The sequence below is a fragment of the Chaetodon auriga genome, chromosome 9, assembly GCF_051107435.1.
Source record: "Chaetodon auriga isolate fChaAug3 chromosome 9, fChaAug3.hap1, whole genome shotgun sequence".
NCBI lineage: Eukaryota > Metazoa > Chordata > Actinopteri > Chaetodontiformes > Chaetodontidae > Chaetodon > Chaetodon auriga.
Genome location: NC_135082.1, coordinates 8840678 through 8860977, shown reverse-complemented (window position 1 = coordinate 8860977; position 20300 = coordinate 8840678). Strand labels below are relative to the sequence as shown.

Below are 20300 nucleotides of genomic sequence, written 5' to 3'. Positions count from 1 at the left end.
AGCCTGAACATTACACGGGCATCGTGGGCCCCCTGCAGGCGTCTGGGGCAGACGACGCAAGGCATTTTCCCCTGAAACGAATTTAGGAAAGCCGACTGACAAACAAAAAAAAAAAATGTGTCGGAGAGGAGTGGGCGCCATATTGGACTCAAAGACGAAGTGAATTTATGGTGAAATCTCTCCTTGCTGCCCGCTGCAGATGTGAGCGCTGGGTTCTAGACGAGCCAGCGAGGATGCACGGCTTTACACGGGAGCATGTTCCCTGCCGCCGGGGCCCGCACGTTGGTGCGTTCAGGGTGGCCGTGCGGCCTCTGGCTCACTGTAATTAAACACACTTGTATCAGGGCAACACGTCCTCGAATGCAACCCTTCCATTCTTGCAGGCTTCCTCCCATCTCCCGACAAGAAGCCATTCGCGCAGACCCCAGATCATCACCGGCTCCAAAATTCCAAGTGTTCTGCAGCCCCGAATGGCGTCACCTGATTGGCCGAGGGCCTATCAATCATGCCTTTAGCCGCACCCCTCCCCCCATTCAACCACTCGCCTCTCTGTTCCAGTGTGTTTACTACACTGCCGAGCATAAGGGAGACACTCGTCTTCACATGCACTGAACCCACTAAGAAAAACAGTTTTTAGTTGTATTTGTAAGAAAACCTCCAAGAGCTCAACATGCCCAAGAGAAAGGTACGTATTCTGGACAAAACAAAAATAGTTTGAAGGGGATATCAGCTATTAATGCAATGCAAACGATTGTGAAGACATCCCTCTGAGACATTACTTAATTATAACGCTATGTATGACCGTTATTCATCGCTGGTAATTTTTGCCTATTTTCTAGATATAATGTACATTTTTTATGTGTTAGAATGAATATTTTCCGGCTCGGACATGGCCTTTAAAATGCGTTTTCTTCCGAGAGCCGCTGTCCTTTGGACAGTCAGAAGTCTCTTTCGGTCTCCATGCAGTTAAAGCACAAGCAGCAGCCATGCTTTGCAGCTCTTGTCCACCTTCGTCGCCGACCTACCGAGAACAAACGCTTCACTTATCGCCATTTCGCCGCCAAACCGGCCGAAAACGCCACTAGAAAATGCTTTAGTGCCTTTACTTTGCATTTTGGCCGCAAAAGCGGACATTCGCAGTGGCGTTTCGATAAAAATGTATATTTTCTCTCTTTGTTCATAGTCCCAAATGGCTGCGATGGCGTGGCTGTGCCGCTCGGTGGCGCGCGCGAGCCGCGGCAGGTCCCTCCCCCTTCTCAAAGACTCCCGCGCCAGCTTTCAAATCTCAGCTTCATGCACTGAATGAGAGAAAGAGATGGGGGAGTGAAAGGGAAAAGCAGGGCCCGGGCCCTCAAAACATGGCTCCAGAGGCCCACATGGCTGAGCTCTCACAGCCTATTACGGAAACCATGCATTACCCCCACATTTCTGGCCTGTAGTCCTTTAAAATGGCCTGTATTTGAAATGAAATTTTGTTTCCACACGAAACTGAAAAGTTTTTTCAGCAGGTGTGTAATTATTTGTAATATGGCCCTGAAGCATTTAGCCACTGTTTCCTGTTAATATAAACACTATCTAAACTTTTAGTGGTGTTGTAGTTATTTTTTCCCCTGTTTTAACTTGTTGTATTTGTGTTTTTCAGTCTCAAGGAACAGAAGGAGGAGAAAAGGAGGAGGTAAGAGGGGGCGCGGGAAGTGACGCCTCATCCATGGGGTTAAAATGACGTTTTAATCAGGAGTGGGATATGTGGGGAGGAAAGTGCTTAAAGTGTTGAATTCAAAGGTGTGTTTTTGGAAAAACTGAAAGCCCCGTGATAACGGTCTTTGTTCTGTTTCAGCCTCAGAGGAGATCGGCCCGGTTATCAGCGGTAAGAAGACACACATACGAAGTCATGCAATTCATTCACATCAACTGATTTAGATAAAACACACGTAAAGCTTGACAGATTGCTTAGAAGTAGTCCCACACATGCAACAAACCACAAACACGAGCAAAAACAGGCAGAGAAGTAGTTTTAGTTTTTATAAAGTACTTAAGTTTGATTCCTGGTGATAGTTAACTTCAAAATTCATTCATTTTCAGTCATTTTTACATTATTCAGCTTAAGAATGAGTTAAGATCATTCAAGTAGTGAATAAGGTAGTAATGGAGTTGACAGAAAATGGCTTAAAGCTGACATAATGTCTTCTGACATTACTAAAGCATCATTCAGAGAGTAGAAAGAGCAGTGCTGGTACAATACACGCTAAATATCAATAGCAGGCTTTATAGAGGCTCTCAGAGTGGTTAATGTACTGTACTATCTTAATACTCTTAAAATAAGCTAGTTAGGGGCAGACATGTTAATGTTATGCACCCTCAGGCGATGTCTGCATTAAAAGAGCCTTCCCAGGGGACATTTTAGACTGTGACTCTTGGTTGTCCATTAAAATGCGTCTTATAGGAGCCAAAGTCTTCCAGTGCATCCAGAAAAACAAGAAAGGTGACATGTTCGCAAAAAAGTCATGTTATATTCAAATGTGGCAGTCTTTCCTTTCGCAGAAACCGGCCCAGCCCAAGCCGGAACCAAAGGTCAAGAAGGCAGCAAAGGTAAGACACCGGCTCTCCATGAGCTTGCATCACAAAGCAGGAGGCGCAGGCCGGGAGCGAACATTCAGCTTGCTGACCACCTGTTTTGTGGCCCCCGCAGAAAGAAAAGGCTGTGAATGACAAGAAGGAGGACAAGAAGACCAAGAAGGCGAAGGAGAACGCAGAGGCAGAGGCAAATGAGGAAAACCACTCTGAGAACGGAGAGGCCAAGACCAACGAGGTGGGTGGACTGGAAAAGCAGCACTTTAGCCTTCATGTATCAGCTTGAAAATGGCTCAGGGGTCTTGACCTTGGCCTGTCTGCTTTGTCCCGCAGGTGGAGGCAGCCCCCGAGGAGGCCAAGGAGGAGGCCAAGTCCGAGTAGCACCACTGCCCAAGCTTCCTCCTCCTCTACAATCCCTCTCCCAACCCCCCCCCCCCACCCCCCCCGAACCCCCAGCCAGCCAGCCAGCCCCCCCAAGTCTCTCACATGGTTTCCCTCCAAGGCGTATTGTTAACAGAGGAATATTTTTATCAATGATTTTATAAGTATCCGTACAGATTTTTAGCACAAAAAGCAAAGCTGATTATGGAGCGCCTTGCAGATTTGCAGTGGTCATATCAAGTGTCTGCAAGCAAGATGAACACACTAAAATCTTTTTTAAATGGCATTTCATGATTGTTGAAGGCTTGTGTGGTGTAGAAAGTGCGTCCCTGCCGGATTGGCTATGTTGTGAGTTGTGTACTCCTGTGTTTTTCCCTCCTTCCCTGCTCTTCTCCCTCCTCCTCCCCTCTTCTTCCTCCACAGATTAGACCTTCCTCCCCCCTACAGTTCAACCTTTATCCATGTTTTATTAACGGTTCAGCCATGTTAATGTGGGTGATTCTTTTAGACCTCTAAATGTGCAGTGAGTTCCCTTTGCTTCTGTCTCTTGTTTTTTTTTTTTTTTTTTCCATTGAAATCGTGTTTTAAAAAAAAAAAAAGCGTGTTGAAGTGTGTTGTCCACATAAGAAAGAGGAAGATGAACATGTGAAACATTCCGGGAACAGCGATTGCCTCCGACCTGTCTCCTCGACGACCCTGCGTGTACAACAGCTCCTGCTCCATCCACGCTGTCATGTCGGCTTTTCTAAACACTCTGGTTTTTTTAAAACAATTGAATTTGGAAAACTTCTCTGACAAATGCAGGTGTCTGGTCCCTCTCTTATGTTCTGAAATTCTCTTAATAAAAAGAAGTCCTGGGAATTTTCCTCGAATCAGTGTCTCGTGTTTGTTTCTTGCAGAGATGAAGTTGGAGCTTCTGTATTAACGCCATGAGAGTCCATGAAAGCTTTTCTGTGAACCCTATTAGCATGCATCTACATCTGGAGTCAACTTTACTAACCGGTTGAATGCACACCCTTAAATCCCAGTTTAATTTTGTAAGTGAATGCAACAATGTGATGGAAATGATAGTTTATAGCTCTATTCTAGCTCTAATAAACTCTCCAGTCTTTAGATATGAGAGCTTTTCTGTGTTCGTCTGTATGGGGAGTATAAAACCAGACCTTTAATGCACCAGATGCAGGATGTGAAGCAGGGGTCAGGGGTCTGACACAACCTCAGACTAAAGGAAATGGTGCCTGTAATGTAATTTCAGTGCAGACAAATGCAACATTTCTTCTTAGTCTGCTGCTGCAGGATACAGACCCTGAACAGAGGCAGTTCATCCTCCGTCTGATGAAGCTGTGGAAGTTTTGTCGACTCTCCAAGCTTGCTGTAGGTTGGTACTTAGTTGAGCATGGTTCATCCTGCAGATCTGTTGCTGAGGATCCACAGGGAGCTCAGGTCAGCAAAAGGTCAGACATGGTTGGGACACTATTCTAGGATTCTCTGATAGGGAGACATCTGCTCCTTCGTTCCTCATACTCACAGAATGATTCACCCTTGTTGTAAAGCGCTAAAATATTAAAGGACATTGCACTGACTAAAGGCCTCGACTGAGGCTAGTACCCTGTCCTGTAGCCATCAGCAGGTAGAGGAAGTTAGTGGGGTGTGTGTGTGTGTGTGTGTGTGTGTGTGTTGGCCTACAGAGGCCTGATCCACTTAGGGAGCAGACAGTGTCTATCCACCCCTGTATCTTTTTTCCCCTTCAGGCTTCACAGTCAGTTTTAACTCTCCGTGAACTCAAGCATGAGTGACTGTGACCCACATTCACCCACCAACCCCCCAAACAAAATATCACCGATTTATTTAGCAGCATCATATAAGGAGAGCTCCATGTTTAGATTATGCATACGGGCCTTGCTTCATGGTAGAAGCCTGGCAGCAGCAGGGATGACAAAATGCATTTAGGCCATTAAGCGGATTCAGTATGAATAGGCTACTTTTCCCTGAGCTTTCCGTGTGTCTGTGTGCGCACTGGCCTCCAGCACTGACAGTGCTTTAATGTGTGTGTGCATACATGTTTGCCGCGTTCATTCAAGCTCATACGTGCGGTAAGAATACGCCAGAGAACGCTGTTTGATGACTGGCTGCATGGATTTGCAATGCCCTCCATAAAAGGAGCTTAAATGAGATTTGACTGGCTGCAGCGGGCCTTCCTTCCCAAACAACACAGCGCTCGTGAGTGTTCATTTCACCATGACTCCCTGCCTGCACCTCCCGCAGAATGCGGCGCCGTGTTGTGTTCCCTCCGCTGTGTTGTGCAGCACTTGCAGCCCCTCTGACCTGCATTGTCATGGCCGAGCACCGGGCTCCATTTTGTCGATTTTTTTGTTGCGTGCACAGCGTTGTTGCACCACACCACCACTAGATGACAGCCTTGCATTATCTATATTCCTGCAAACACACAGGCGCTTTGCTCGCGACATCCTGGCGAGCCCTGATGAACCCTACAATTTATTAACTGCTGCGTTTAAAGCGTTATTATTTCTTCCTCGGGTATATTTCGAGAAATCATTTAATAAAAGGAGACAGAGCACTTCAAAACACTTTCAAACCTGATCCCCCCCAGGCTTTCAAAAAGATCTCCCATTTCCCCTTTCACTCCCATCATCCATCCTTTTAATCCTCTGTCAGCATTATCTGTTTGATACGTTGGCTTTTCTGTTTAACCTGTTTTCAACCGCACGATTCAGTTAAGAGCGAATCCTCAAACCCGACTTGTGGTTTCAGCATCCTCCGCATGAGATCTGCTGATGGAGTGCAGTGATGTGAGGGGAAAACTAAAGGAGATACATTATACACACACATTGATCAGACAGAAAGTTTCTGATCTCAGTCACGGTGGTCTCTTTGTCGCGCCACCTTCTTTCATCTGTGCAGTCCTTGTGATATTCCTCGGCTTCCACACCTCCATTGATCCGTCTATTCATCCTGTCTCCTGTGATCAGCCCTCTGACTTGTTAACGGCTTTGATACTAAGATGCGCACAAACAAACACACGCACCCTCTCCTGAGGCGTTCTGACATCAAAGAGCTAATTACTCCAATATTATTTTAGCTTTCGTCTGTGCATCCTCGCTGCCTGGCCTGCATGAGCCCAATGTTTGTCTGCCTGCTTAACTGTCTGTCTGACCATCTGCCAGTCTGCCTGCTTGTCTGCACTTCATCCTCTTCTGTCTCTTCTCACTGTCTAGTAACCACAAAGTGCCCCCAGCCTCCTGCCCAGTGCGCACTCCCATAACGTCCTCTCTAACTCTCTGATGGGTTATGATATGTTGGCTAAAATAGCCCAATTTCCATTTTTAAACATGTGCATTTCCTATTCTGTCATCCCACGCGTTCCCCGCCGCTGTCTCCTCCACACACTCATCCATTCACAGCCGCTGTCCACATCACTCTGGTCAAGGTCTCGCACAGGGTGTGTGTGTGTGTGTGTGTGTGTGTGTGTGTGGTTGTGTGTGTGCGCGCGCGCGCCCCCGTCTGCGTTGGCGTGTGTAGTAGCCTATAAAGAAGGGGGGGAGTGGGAGGAAATTCTCTGCGTAAAGGATGAGGATGACCTTTTACGAGGAAGTGATTTAAATGATGTCCTGTCGTCACTAGGGATACCAGTGAGTGGATGTGGATGAGCATTTGTTGTGGAAAGAACGTCACGCTTTTGCACTTGCTTACACACAGAGACGCGCGCACGAACACACACATAGAGGACAAGTTCTCAACAGGTAGCCTACACATTGGCATTTTGTGTGAAAAAGAGTCAGTGTCCTCCCTGCAGACCGGACCTTAGTGATGCTTGAAATGAACAGATGTTTAGTGACAAGGCAAGGTTCTCTGATATGCTGCTCTGAGAGGATGGTGCTGTCTGGTGTGTGTGTGTGTGTGTGTGTGTGTGTGTGTGTGTGTGTGTGTGTGTGTGTGCTCGGCTGTCATGTGTCGCAATCTGCGGGGCTGGCTGCACTCGACGGGGGTGGGATGTGCAAGAGCGAGTGAATGAAAAGAGGCAGGGTGAGGAAGAGAAAGTACCGGGAGGTGAGGAGAGGGGGGAGGAGACGTGCAGGGGGAGAAGGGCTGGATGCAGATGTGGATCTATTCTCTCCGCGCGCACGCAGACAAGATGGAAATGAGTGGGCGTCTGTGACGTCAATCAGTGTAGACACACACACATACACGCGAACACACACACAGTGAGACACTCCCCTCCTCTTCCAGTCCCATGCTAATATATGCCTCACTGCAAACAGCAGCAGTGCCACGGATCACAGGCATAAACATCAGCACACACAAACAGCCCCCACCCCAACCAAAAACAAACACGAGCACAGGAACACACAGAGACACGCAGATCTGAGTCTCATCTCTGACCTGTGGATGATGTCAAGCTCTCATTTCTGTCATTCATACATAAAAAAAGGGGGACCAAAAGACAATATAGAAAACCAATTCATAGGCAGAAGAAATAGTGGAAGTAATCAGGGAACAGAATGACGGATGACAGAACTTAAAAGTTTTCACAAAAAGGCTAACATAGAATAGAATAGAATAGAATAGAATAGAATAGAATAGAGGAATCTATAACCTCCAGTTGTTAAAGATGGATCAAAATCTTTTGTCAGCATAAATTTGGGGAGTTCTGAGACTAATAGGAGGGGAAAGAGGAATTTTATAATCTTATCGTGTTTTTCATGTCAAGGCTTAATTTTAAAAGTAACTGATAAATGATGATTTAGATAAAAGTGATAAATGCAGAGGAGTAAATAGTACATTTTCCTCTTAAAAGTATACAGCTGCATGAAAATGGCTGAAATGAAGTGCCTCAAAATTGTCTTTGCTTGCGGTGAATGTATGTAGTTACTTTCCACTGCTGTTAACCCCAGAAAGGCAGATTTTAAAGAAAAAATGACTTTTATAGGGTCTAGTATGGCTCAAACACCTGTAACACTGGAGCCTACATTTCTCATCATGCAAAATGAGTGGAATGCCCATTTAAGACAGTCAGGTAAATTTAAAGCTACATACGATTTATGTCTGTAGAATACAGAATATATATTACACAGTGTCACATGGGCTGCTGTGGCAGGTAAAATAATGGATAAATGTACAGCTGTGCTGCCTTTCTCAGTAAATTGCACCCCTCACTGTGCTGAAAATCTGCCTTTCTGTCCACCTGGTTGATCACATGTTATGCAAGCAGACCTCTTTGTCACATGGCTAACATTGTGATTCATCATAGTGCATTTAGTTTGCATAATTAATAAAGTAAGGTCTCAGTGACCCACAGGTTTCTGAATGGATCTGATACATAAGAGACAAGCAGACAGGAGGCACAGACACCATTCAGGAAACATAATCGTCTCCCACTATATTCTGCATCACTGCACAATTTGGATGGATGGAAGAGGAGTTAAAGTAATGACGGTACAATTTGAGCCAGAAAATAGCACAGATGGGTTGAAGCTGCAAGTGGAATAACAAAGTAATATGATCGACAGGTTCAATTCCTCAAGGTTTTCTGATTCAGGCTCTGTGTATAGCATGTATTTGGCAAGTTCGCCTTTAAGAAATCATCCATCCATGTCACAGAGTCGTGATGACACAGACTTCTATCTAGAGAAATGAAAAACTATTTTTGAAACACTCCTCAGTGCCCTCCCATTTTTGCTGTTAAGGATGAATTAGCGGATAAAGTGAGAGTGCATCAATTTCATTGTGGGGGCAGTTAGTATGTGTGTGTGCATTTCTGATGGAGGGAGGGGGTTGAAGGTGTGTGCTTGTGTGTGTGGCATTAGAACTAAAGATGCAGCAGCCACTTGCTTTGCCAGTTGCTCTATTTCTTCGAGTAAAATGGTTTTCTTGGCTGTTTTTCATCAAGGTTTTTATCCTCTTGTACCCTCAGCTGGAAGAGGACTGAGTCATAGCAGTCAAGGAAGCAGGTGGGTGGGAGGCACACAGTGGGTAGGGAGGGGGGGCGAGGAGGGAGATGGAGGACGTGGGTGGTACGGGCTAAGGGGAGCCGAGGGGGAGGTTGTAGTGAATGAAACAGAATTATGAATGGTGAATACTATGGATTCATTTTATTACCTGGTGTTCATCAGTCACAGCAACAGCAATTCAGTCTGCGAAGCTGCATAAAACCCTGACAAATGATTATGGTTTCCATCAGCTGTGTTCCACTAAGTGTTTTATAATAGCAGGTTCACTGGTGACTATGGTGGCATTCAATAAACACTGTTCTCACATGAGACTTTAAAGGGGCTGGCAATCAACAGACAGTTACAGAGGAATTCATTTGGCCTACAAGATGATGGGAGATTTGAATCAGTTGGCCGGCAGCCATAATTATCTCGATTCACACTTTAGACAGAGCAACGTGTTTCATGCCTTGAGCCTCTGCTAGCCCCAAGTTGATGCTTTTGTTTTCATGTGTAGTGCAGAGCCCACAAAGCATTCCTATTTTAACTCTGAGGTATGAAAAGATTTGGAAATCAGAGCAAATAAAAAGCCTTTTACTTGTTTGTTCAAGCTGTCAAAGCTGTATAAGTGATTAAAGAAATGATAGCGAGGAGACAGTCAAATCGAATGTATTAGCCACAGAGAGACAGATGTGTGGGTGATGCTCTCCTTTTGTCTCAGTGAGTTTGGATCTGCTTGTTGAAGGTGGACGGGTGGGCAGGCCATTAGGAGAATTGATGTGCGCGCAGCTGTGTGCATGTGTGTGCGCGCTCCTGCATGTGTGTGTGTACGCTCCCGCTCTAACATCACTGCTGTCGTCACCACAGCCACCTCACAGTGACTCCCCTGTGACTGAAAGGCCTGACAACCTCCCACGCTGTCCCCATAAACTCCCTTGCTCCTGCTCCTCTTGCCTCGCTTTATCTATAACCTCAGCCCCCTCCCCTCTCTCGCCGTCCTTTGCTCTCTGTCTCCCCCTCAACTCTATTTTCTCATCCATCCATCTCTCTGTCCACTATCTTTCTCTTTCCCTTCACCCACCTCCTTTCTTCTTTTTGCTTGTTTTCATCACTCGCCCCCTCGTTTGGTGTGTGGGTCTTCCCTGTCTTTCGTCATGCTCTCTGCGCCCACCGTGCTGCCTGTCTCTGTCTCTATGGAAACCCCGAGTGGACATGAGTGGCTCAGAGGTCTGTGAGACGCTGATACAGACCATATTAGATTGCACACTCGCTCTCTCTCCCAGAGAGCCACATGCTTGTAACCGTGTGCACACAAGCGCAGGCCTACGCTGTGTGTAAATAGGTGTGTGTGACAGTGTCACTACCTGCCATCACACATGAACCCCTCCCCCAGTGGAAAGAGATGCCCCATCTCCCCCTGTGCCCACAACTTATGAGTGGTGTGAAGTGGGAGGAAAGACTGGAGGCAATGAGGGAGTAAGGAGGCCGCCCTTTTGTTTCATTATACTGTAGGTCTCTTCAATTACTGGCTGGAGAAGGGGACCACCTGATGCTGCCTCTGTACATAGTATATTCCCATCTGAACACCCACACACATGTACACACACACTCCTCTCTCGCCCCCTCCTCTCCTGCCTCCCCTTTCAGTCTCACACCTCACGAACCATATTCTCCTCACATTTACACATTGTTGAGCCTGCTGTGTTGCGTAGACCGTGCGTCATTCGGGTCCAAACACATCTGAAGGACAGGTGATTTGTGATAAGAGGCCTTACACAGACAGAATTTCACAGCTTTGGGTCGCTCTCCTGGGCACCATCGTGATTTGACGGTCGCGCTTAAGTGGATCATCGCAGAGCGCAATCATGGGGAGGATACGTAAGCTGTGCAGCATGTCCTTTTGGGGAAAAGTGGAAGGGGTGTGAATGAGAGTGGAGCAAAAAGACAAGAAAAGTGATGTTGGAATTCATTTTCTCTTTTTTCCCCCTTTATTTTTTTTATCAAAATGTACATGAATAAACTACAACAAAGGACTACATTAAAGAAGACATCAAAATGGGCAGCAATAACGGGGGTCAACAACTGAACACACACCCAACCCAGCCCCAGGCCCACCCCGTTAACACCCCCAGTGCAGTGAGATAAAGACATGCCAATGATGTCTCACATTTAGGCACTTGATTTTCCCTACCGAACCATCTTTGGTCATAGTTGCTGTTGCACAGCTTTGAACTTAGATTCAAACAGGTTTGAGGTGGTTTTGAAATTGTTTCATGTTGATTTGGACTGCATGAATTAGAGGATGCTGATTCATGCTGAGAGGAATCACACGGGTTTCTATGTAATTCCTTCTGTTTCGACAGATCTGCGCCTGCCATGTTCAGAGATGATCCAAAGATGGTTATAACCTGGCCACCTCCATAGAGTAAACTTTAGCAGTAAATAAATCAACACTAGATGGTACAGTACTTCACATGATTACAGAAAGGACTCCACAAGGGAAAGGAATCAAGCACTACATTTTAACACAATTTACCTGAAAACAATGCAGTGTATCTGCACACGATATACTGTAATCAATACGCTGTACAGTCTATTGCAAAGGCATTGTTGTTGGCATTTTTCTGTAAGAACTAACCAGTCTGTTTACCACTGAGTATTATCTTGGAAAGTCTTGCAAAAATAGATCAATTTTTATTAAATTAAAAGCCTTTGCTTTAACTTCAGAATGTGATATACTGTATATTAAGATACTCATGCATGTCTAACTTTGTGTGCATACAGCATACTGTATGTTTGTTTTTGTGTGTGTGTGTGTGTGTGTGTGTGTGTGTGTGTATTTGTGAGTATCTGTTGTGCATGCATGTGTGTGTTCTGATGAATGCACTGTACTCACTGGTAGACTTGTCCCTCTGTAGACTTGTGTCCATTTTTTAAGAAAACACCCCTTCAGCAACTGATTAACAGAGTTACATTTAACTGTTTAAGAAGCATAGTAGTCACACAGTATTTGGCAGTGAGAGAACAGTCCTAATTTATCCATGCACAATATCAACCACAGGCAAGGTCCACGTTCTGAACAAACCCATTAAGAACAACACAGTAAGAACATGAAAAGAGTGTACAAGAATTCAAGAACCTGGAAGTGTTTTGTGTGTGTGTGTGTGTGTGTGTGTGTGTGTGTGTGTGTGTGTGTGTGTGTGTGAATGTCAACAGCACAGTTGGTTTCCTAGGGAGACCAAAGGGCTATGACTCATGCAGTGCATACAGCATTTTCTGGAATTTTAACAATATCGGAAGAATTATTATTTTCTCCACAAAGCCCAGATAATTAAATATAATCATGTTGGAACATTACAGAGTACTCTGGGAGTTTACTGTAAAAACCCACTCAATCCCACCCCCATAGGTCTATTATAGACCAAACAGTTTATCCCTGGATTATATTTCCATTCTCCAGCTCTTTCTTCATGGCAAGCACCTCACCCTTGCTCAACTGTGTGTTTTGTGTAATTACATACGTGTTTGTGTGTGTTCTAGACTAGTCCGGTCTGTGTGTGGAGGTGTAAGGGGTACGGTTGGTACAGCAGAGTTGATCCCCCTTGGGGTATGTAGTAGCTGCAGTAGCTGGGTTCTGCTAAATAGGGGGCACTGTGCTCAGCAAGGTATGGGGCAGGCTGGTAGAAGCAGGTCACATGGTCTGTGTTGGGGATAATGTTCTGCTCTCCTAGAACCTTCAGTGCCAGCACTGTGATCATGTTCAGTGTCTGACGCCTCTCATGTCCCATCAGACACACCGTGCTGTCGTCTACCACACGACGCAGCGTCATCAGGTACTGGTACTTGCTTCTCTCCTCGCCGATAAAGTGGTTCTTCAAGTAGGACAGGATCTTCCTCTGCTGCTCCTGCACGTCAGGAAAATCGATGAAAAAGCGCGAGCACATGTAGCGCTCTAGTGTCTTTATCTGAGTCTCGCTGGCCGGTCGGTAGTCCCTGACCAACAGATTGCTGTATTTCAACAAGCCACCACCTCGAATCTCCTCAGGGTTCCTGGTAGCAATTAGGCGGTAGCGCAGGTGGTCCATGGCTGCCTCAAAGTCGCCATACATGCTCTCTGCCAGGACCTCGACAGCAGGGACTGAGCCACATGCCATAGGACCGCTGGTCTTTTCAGGCATGTCTGTGTTTGCCTTGGGGACCTCTTTGTTCTCAGGCACAGAACTGGATGCCTCATCGGCTTTTGGAGGGGCAGAATCTCCTGGGCCTGCAGACTGAGATGGAGGCAGCACATGGGAGGTGGAGCTTGGGATTGTGATTGGAAAAGAAACAGACTCTGCAACCCGAGGCAACGATGAGATATAATCTTGTTCTTTTTTATCCTCCAACTGTAGGAGAGGAATTCCTGGCTGAGGGGAGGACTCTTTAATCTGTTCCTCGCTGTCTGTGTTCAGTATCAAAGGCTCCATGTCTGAAGATACCTGAGGTACAAGGTCCTCTGACTCCACCGGCGGAGTGAGGCAGAGGAGGGGAGGGCTGAGGCAGGGGGAAGGGGGGGTAAGACAGAGCGGAGGAGGGCTGAGGCTAAGCATAGGAGGCGTCAGGTAAGGAGATGAGCTGAGGTAAGATGAGGTAGGGCTGAAACTCAGGGGTGGAGAGCTAAAGCTGGTGGTAGGGCTGACGGTGCTGAGCATTGGAGATGGGAGGCAGTGAGACGGAGGGGTCAGACACGGGGGAGGACTGAAGCTGGGTGGCGAGGGAGTGAAGCAGGGAGGGGAAAGACTGAGTACGGGAGGGGTGAGACAGGAAACAGGAGGGGTGACACAATGGGAAGGGGAGGGTGAACAAAGTGTGGTCTCTTGTGGGCTGCTGTTTGGCTGATTCAGATCTGTCTTTTTGGTTCCCAGTTCTCTGTTTTCATCTTCATCACTGAGCTCAACTTTTGAGGTATGTACAGGTTCTTGGATGTGTGAGCTGGACACATCAGTGAGTGAAACTAACACATCCACTGAGTCAAGATGCTCTGATTGTTTGGGTGCGGGGACAGTTTCTCTGGTGGAGGACTGGCTTTGCTCATCAATAGCCACAGGTGTAGATGGTGTCTCTCTTAGGGTCTGAATGCTTGTCTCACATGAATTCTCTGTGGCGAGCTGAAGGGATGATGGCTCTTGAGGTATAACAGACACGGAATCTGCAGCAGAGGTGGAGATTATATCAGGGGCTAGATCAGGAGCTGAGGTAAGGTCTAGGTTTGAAGCTAGGTCACTGAAAGGGTTGGGTTCAGGCCCAGGGTTTGTTTTAGTAAGGACACTGCTTGTTGGGGTAGTGCTAGGGTCTGAACTGGGAACTGTTGGCTTTGGGTCAAAGGCTGTCTCATGTTCATTGCTGAGGCAGGGGTTTGGATCTAGACAGGGTGCTACGACACCTTCGCTTTCAGAGACTGGACTGGGGTAATGATTGGGGGTAACCTTCTTACACATCCTCCGGGGGGGTTTGGGGGAGGAGTGTTTGAGCACCACCATGTGAGATAGTCTATCTGAGACCTTACAAGAGGGAGAAGAGGTCTTTTTGTCAGAAACAAGGCTGGGTGGTGCAGGTAAAATATCCTGAGAATCCGGAGGGCTGATGGTATCAAGTGTGTTCAGTGTTTTATCTGAGTTATCTTTGTGTAGTGTGCTGTGAATCTCCGGTGTATCCTGTGTGCCAGCAGGCTGTGTGTTGTGAAGTGTAAGAGATATGGAAGAGTTGGAGCAGGAACAATCAATACCCTGTGTGTCGTCTATGTTTTTTGCTTCTGATGCTAAAATCTCTTCTGTTACTTCACTTATTTCCGTGTCATTTTCCCTCCCTGCTTGCTCCCCTGTCTCTTTTTCTACTTCTCTTTCACTTGCTAACTGTGTCTCTATCTGTGCATGTGAAGATGTGCTGGAGTCTGGAGCAGACACATGTTGTGTTTTATCCTCCTCATCGCTTCTCTGATCCTCACTGAAACACTTAGAAATGTGTGTACTTTGCCGTTCTTCTGCCAGGTTTAGAGACTCTGTCTGGGTTTTGTTTGAGGTTTTTGGCGGCTCGGACTGTCCCATCTGCTCTGTGAGTTCGTTCTGTTCATCGGGGGGGTTAGTGTGGTCAGATTGTTCTCTCTGGGGAGAGGATTCCTTGTGATTTGGATGTACTGGTTGTTGGCTATCACAGGGCTGGGTTTGCTCTGACTGTTCTACCTTCGTTGAGCAGTTGGTTTCGTCCAAGAGCTCTGGCTCATGTCTGAGTTCAATCTGAGTTGGTGGTTTGGCTTCCTCAGAGGTTTGTTTCTTTTCTGACAAGAGGTTTAGAGGCGCCTGGTCAGACAAGCGTGTCTCATTGAAGTTTTCTCTGTGTTCTGACACTTCTTTCAACTCTGCAGGTGTTTTCTCTTTGTCGTCTTTCTCAACCTTGGATTGTTTTGTCTGGTTTGAATGTTCAGTTTGCTGTGAGAGTTCTGTCTGGGACTCCTTCCCATGCACCTCATCTCTCTGTTGTGTCTGGCTGATCTGGGCCCCCTCTTCGCTGGATAAATCTCTAGCAGCACTCTCCTCAGTTTCTGTGGCATTGGCCTGTTTGAGCAGAGAGGGAGGGTCTTTATTCTGATTCTCTGCAGCCTGGTCCTTAAGATCAACAGTCTTATTTTTGTGCTGTGATTCCTGCTGCATGTAGGACTCCAAGAGACGATCCAAAATGATCTGGAAGGAGTCGACGCTGAACTCAAACTGCCGCCTTAGTACACTCACAAATTTGAGCTCCAGGTTTTTGCCACTGTTGTTTGAGAGTGAGATGAGGCTCCAGCGGTCATGCTCATTAAACACCTTGACCATTTTCTGGACGTAGGCCTCCTTCATTGTAGCACTGCTGATCCGCTCCCTGTTGACCCCAGCAGGCAGGCAGTCCAGCAAGCAGCCCAGCACTGACTCCTTGATCACCTGGGAGGAGAAGAGGTCAACAACATGACAGCTACAACTAATGACTGGAATCTCAGTGCAATTTTGCTTGTATCTTTGAACCGAATATTGCGATGCTCTTGTGGTTTAGTTTTCACTCTAATGCAATTTAAAACATTAAAACCAGTACTATTGATTACGCCTGATGGTAAAATGTTCTGAAATTAAATTATGGGTAGAGTTACAATAACATTATAATTAATATAGCGTCTCAAAAAAAATACTACAACAGCCTAGAGATAGTGGAGATTTAGTGTCACAGTCAACGATAAGACACAGAGAGGACTGAAACCTTCTTTCAGATCTGCTTCCTTTTCCTAACCAAGACAGTACAGTAATCATACCTGAAACTCCTCCTGGCTGGGCAACTCCACTCCAAAGATGATGTCCAGGTCCTTGTAGCTTGTTCCGTTGTCTCGGACGAGGACGTGGCTGGCTGTGGAACCGTTCAGGCGAACATCTCTTACTGTGATCCCCTGCTTCTGCAGCCTGGCCCGCACAGCTATGATGATGTCTCGAGGACGCAGCTCCAGCGTGGGAAAGTTCCCACGGCCGTGGATTGGAACCACCTCTGACAAAACCTGATGGAGAACCTCCACCTGCTCAGTGTTCAGGCTGTGGAACCGCTGACTAGATTTGGTTTCAGTCATGCTGCTGCCCTGAAGGGAGGGATGGAGGACAACAGCGAGAGTTCATTAAATCTTCCGAACAATATGTGCTATGTGGTTCACTCTCTCTCTCTCTCTCTCTCTCTCTCTCTCTCTCTCACACACACACACACACACCCACTTAGCACTCACTCACACTCATATGCACACTCCCTGCCGGTCTGCTGTCTGCAAGTCACAGCTTGGCTGACAGATTTTCCACAATGCTAATGTAACTGCTGTGTTGACAAGCTGACACATGGAGCGATCCACATAGATGTGCTTTGCATAAATATTCTTCCACTGCTCAACCAGATCACAACAAATTAAGAGGATGTGTTTGACTGGAATCACAAAATCTGAATCACATTCACTACCCAAACTTTTAGGACATCAATTAGTCCCTTTATTCATACTCCAACCTCAGTGAGACACAATATCTGGTTCAGGTCTTTTAAAAACAAACAAAAAATACTTGTACTCAATTATTGTGTAAACATATGATGTGTCATTTCTATATTAATAATATCAACAACAACAATCATCTTAATAATAATAACAATAATATTAATATTAGCAATTATAATAACTATAATAATAACATGTAAAGGCAGACTTAATCTTTGTTTATTGATTGTTTCCACCAGAGGAGCAAGGGTTAAGCTGAATGAGTCATCACCAGCAGACTGCATTAATCACACCAACGTCACTAATTAAAGACACACATCTGTTTTTGTGTCCGTGTGTGCAGCGCATGATGTGTGTACATTACAAACAATGACTCCCGGACACGTTCATGTGAGTATACGCATGCTTTTATATAACACTTTTGCAAACTGTAACACAAATTGGAACAAAGTGGGATTTAATATCAGCCAATTATTTTTGTTTGGCTTTCACATGTGTTATCCTCTTGGCAGCTACGCACGCAGCCTCTGCATCCAGATTCCATCAATCAATGTCTACAAACTAGACATATTTTTCAATAAACCAAACAGCATTTGCCTAACCAAGTCTGTCAGAAGAGTCTCTGTTATGTGATTGAGTGTGTGATTGTGGGTGCATATAAAAGTGTTTCAGGGAGTGAGTGCTCATGTTTGAGTGTGTAGCTGTGGTTCATAGCAGCCCATTATGAACCATTGTTTGCTTTAATCAATAGATGTCACTCAGTGCTACAGCTGAATGCTGCTGATTGCTATGATTTGTCAATACTAGCAGGGTAAACATTGGGATACTAATGAGCAGTAATGGGATGCTTTCTGTGAGCAGTTTGTCAGACATCAGAGGGCTATAGTTTGCAACAACCACAAACAATCTATTATAGGGGGTGTTTAGAAATCTTCTAATTCAAGTTGCACACATTTCAACGAAATCTAAAGAGCAGTGCTTCACTCCATAGCGTCTGTAAAGCTACAAAAGATAACCTCGTTGCTCATTCAAAAAGAACTGAGTTTGCTTACCAGAAGACAAACAAGTTGAGTCTGAGAACACAATGCTCAGAAAAAACTGCTCTGAATGAGACATCTGTCTGAGCCCACCTGAACAAGGTGAACTTCAAGTTGCCAAAAAAATAGCAATCATAGATCCAGAGGCGGTAAATACAGTTCCAGATGTGGATACAGATCATATAGACAATGAAACACTGTGTTGAGGAGGCAGAGCAGCACTGCGGGACTGTTTTCCAGTGAGCCCCTGTATCCCCCCCTCCCCTCCCTTTTCGCGCTCTTCTGCAAACTTGCAGCCTGAGTGACTCATCCAGGCGTATCGGCTCAGCTCACACATAATCTATGGCCATTGAAAACCCAACAAACCACAGGGTCTCATATACACCGGACAAAATCTAAACCAAACACAAACAAGAATGCTCTGCAAACTTAGGTTTCCACTCCAGTAAAACACATAAAAGAGAAAATGAATTCTGTCCTGTGGGTAGAAAAGTCCTGATAAAAGCAGCCGCAGCATGATATGTCCAGGAATTGAATCTAATTCTGCAGAGGTCTGGTATTTATAAATCTAAATATCCTCTTTATTTTCCATTCACTTAAACAATCATGATTCTGCAAATTATGGTTAAACTCAGTGTTTGTTAAATGACCCTACAAAATGTATTTTCAGTGTCTACTGACCAGATATTCTATATAGAATATCTAAAAGTTGCCCTGACACTACTTTTCATACTATTTCCTCATAAAATAACCACCAACTAAAGGTGATAGTTTACCTTCTGCACTGTCTCACTGCCCATCACTACTTCAGATTCCCTGGAACTGATCCAGAGCCCTGTCCAATCCCACTCTGCCCTGCTGGTCTTCACTCTAATCACCTAATCACGCACTTACTTACTCCTGAGATACCAGGTGTGGGTAATTAGCCGCAATTAAGTGCCTGGCAGGATAAAGGGCAGATGCACTTCTCTGTGCCAGGATTAAAAACACATTAGACAGCGGTGTGCGCGCGCCATGCAGTCACATAAAAAGTGACAGAGCTGAGGGTTCTTACCTGTTGCTGTGGCATTTGAGGGAGCGACTGGCTCCTTGACAGCAGAATTAAACCTTGAGTGTCCACCGAGCTTCGGGTCCGGAGAGTCTCGTGTCTCTTGTCCGTGGGTTTGTTTTTCTTTTAAAGTCCCTGCCTACTCCCGTGATGCTCGGTGCTGATGCTGCTCTGTCCCTCACAAGGCATACGCGGCTAGAATGTGTGCGCGAGTTCATTCGGGCGCTGTCCAGGAGCTCGCGTGGTGCTGAAATGAGGACTGAAATGAGTCCTCGCGCTCTTGTTTTCTCCTCCGGCCGCCCGGAGCGTAACGCAGTTTCCATAGCGACCTGCCGTCATTCAGTTATGACTGGGGAGTGTGTGTGTGTGTGTGTGTGTGTGTGTGTGTGTGTGTACAGCAGTGTACGGTCACAACAATGATGGTGGAGTAGTGTGTTGTGGTGGTGGTGGTGGTGGTGGTGGTAGTGGCACGGGGGGCGTTAACAGGTGTAATATAGTTCTAATATGTGCCTGTTTAAAAATAGAAGTTCACGAGCGACATTTTGAGGAGGAACCCTTAATTAAAGTCTGTACATGGTACTGCCTGAATGAATGACTGTACAAACTCATAGGGTTATTAAGCATGCTGGATGAGGACACACTTTATAGTGAGCCTGCTCTGGTGTGTTTGTCGTATAAATGGCAAATAAAATGGGCAAACATCCCGAAATGTTACCCCATGGCTGTGCTGGTGTTGAGGCCAGGACTCTCAAACCTCAGGCAGACAACCTCGAGTGTTTAACTGTGGGCTAATTTTGGGGAACATTTTTAAACACTTCTCATTCTTTCGTCTCAGGCACCCATCATTACATTTGGTGCTGTGTCCATACAGACTATCAGCAGATACAGCATGAGTCATCCGTGCTGCTCCCTCCCCCTGACCCAGCCGTTAATCCCCACAACCCCAGCCCCCCTTCGGCTGGCCGGTGCACGCACACACCGGAAATCTTTTTTCTCTCGGAACAAACGATGACCCTGTTATTCCTCGTGCTGCATTTTCAAGCCCTATGTTCCATCTCTTCATCACCAACTAGCCTAAATCCCCGTATGTTCCCGTCAGGTTACACACCCTTCCAGTCTCTCCATGCACAACCCTACAAAACACGGGTACAGATGTTATATTCTCGTTGATGCATCAGAAATCAAGTGAAATAAATGACTGAGAGCGTTAAGCCAAGCAGTGAGCGGCTCAGTAGAAAAGGTCAATTTACTCCTTCACTAAAAAAGCACAAATGACGTCACTAGACGTG

The 20300-nt window shown here is 46.0% G+C and overlaps 2 protein-coding genes across 3 annotated transcripts; one reads left to right on the top strand and one right to left on the bottom strand.

Moving 5' to 3' along the window:
- Positions 1-546: 546 nt before the first annotated feature.
- On the top strand, positions 547-3824 carry hmgn7 (high mobility group nucleosomal binding domain 7). 2 transcript variants are annotated; one of them, XM_076739546.1, is made up of 6 exons: positions 547-685; positions 1643-1675; positions 1838-1867; positions 2542-2589; positions 2690-2809; positions 2905-3824. In XM_076739546.1, the coding sequence occupies exons 1-6, from the start codon at positions 671-673 to the stop codon at positions 2950-2952; spliced, it is 294 nt and encodes a 97-aa protein (XP_076595661.1). In that variant the 5' UTR covers positions 547-670; the 3' UTR covers positions 2953-3824. The 2 variants fall into 2 exon arrangements, with proteins under 2 accessions (XP_076595661.1, XP_076595660.1); XM_076739545.1 differs by having other exon boundaries at positions 2527-2589.
- Positions 3825-11693: 7869 nt separating this feature from the next.
- On the bottom strand, positions 11694-19341 carry LOC143325857 (uncharacterized). Its single transcript, XM_076739216.1, has 3 exons — positions 19018-19341; positions 16216-16530; positions 11694-15853 (listed from the first exon to the last, which is right to left on the bottom strand). The coding sequence occupies exons 1-3, from the start codon at positions 19030-19032 to the stop codon at positions 12437-12439; spliced, it is 3747 nt and encodes a 1248-aa protein (XP_076595331.1). The 5' UTR covers positions 19033-19341; the 3' UTR covers positions 11694-12436.
- Between the last annotated feature and the right edge of the window lie 959 nt (positions 19342-20300).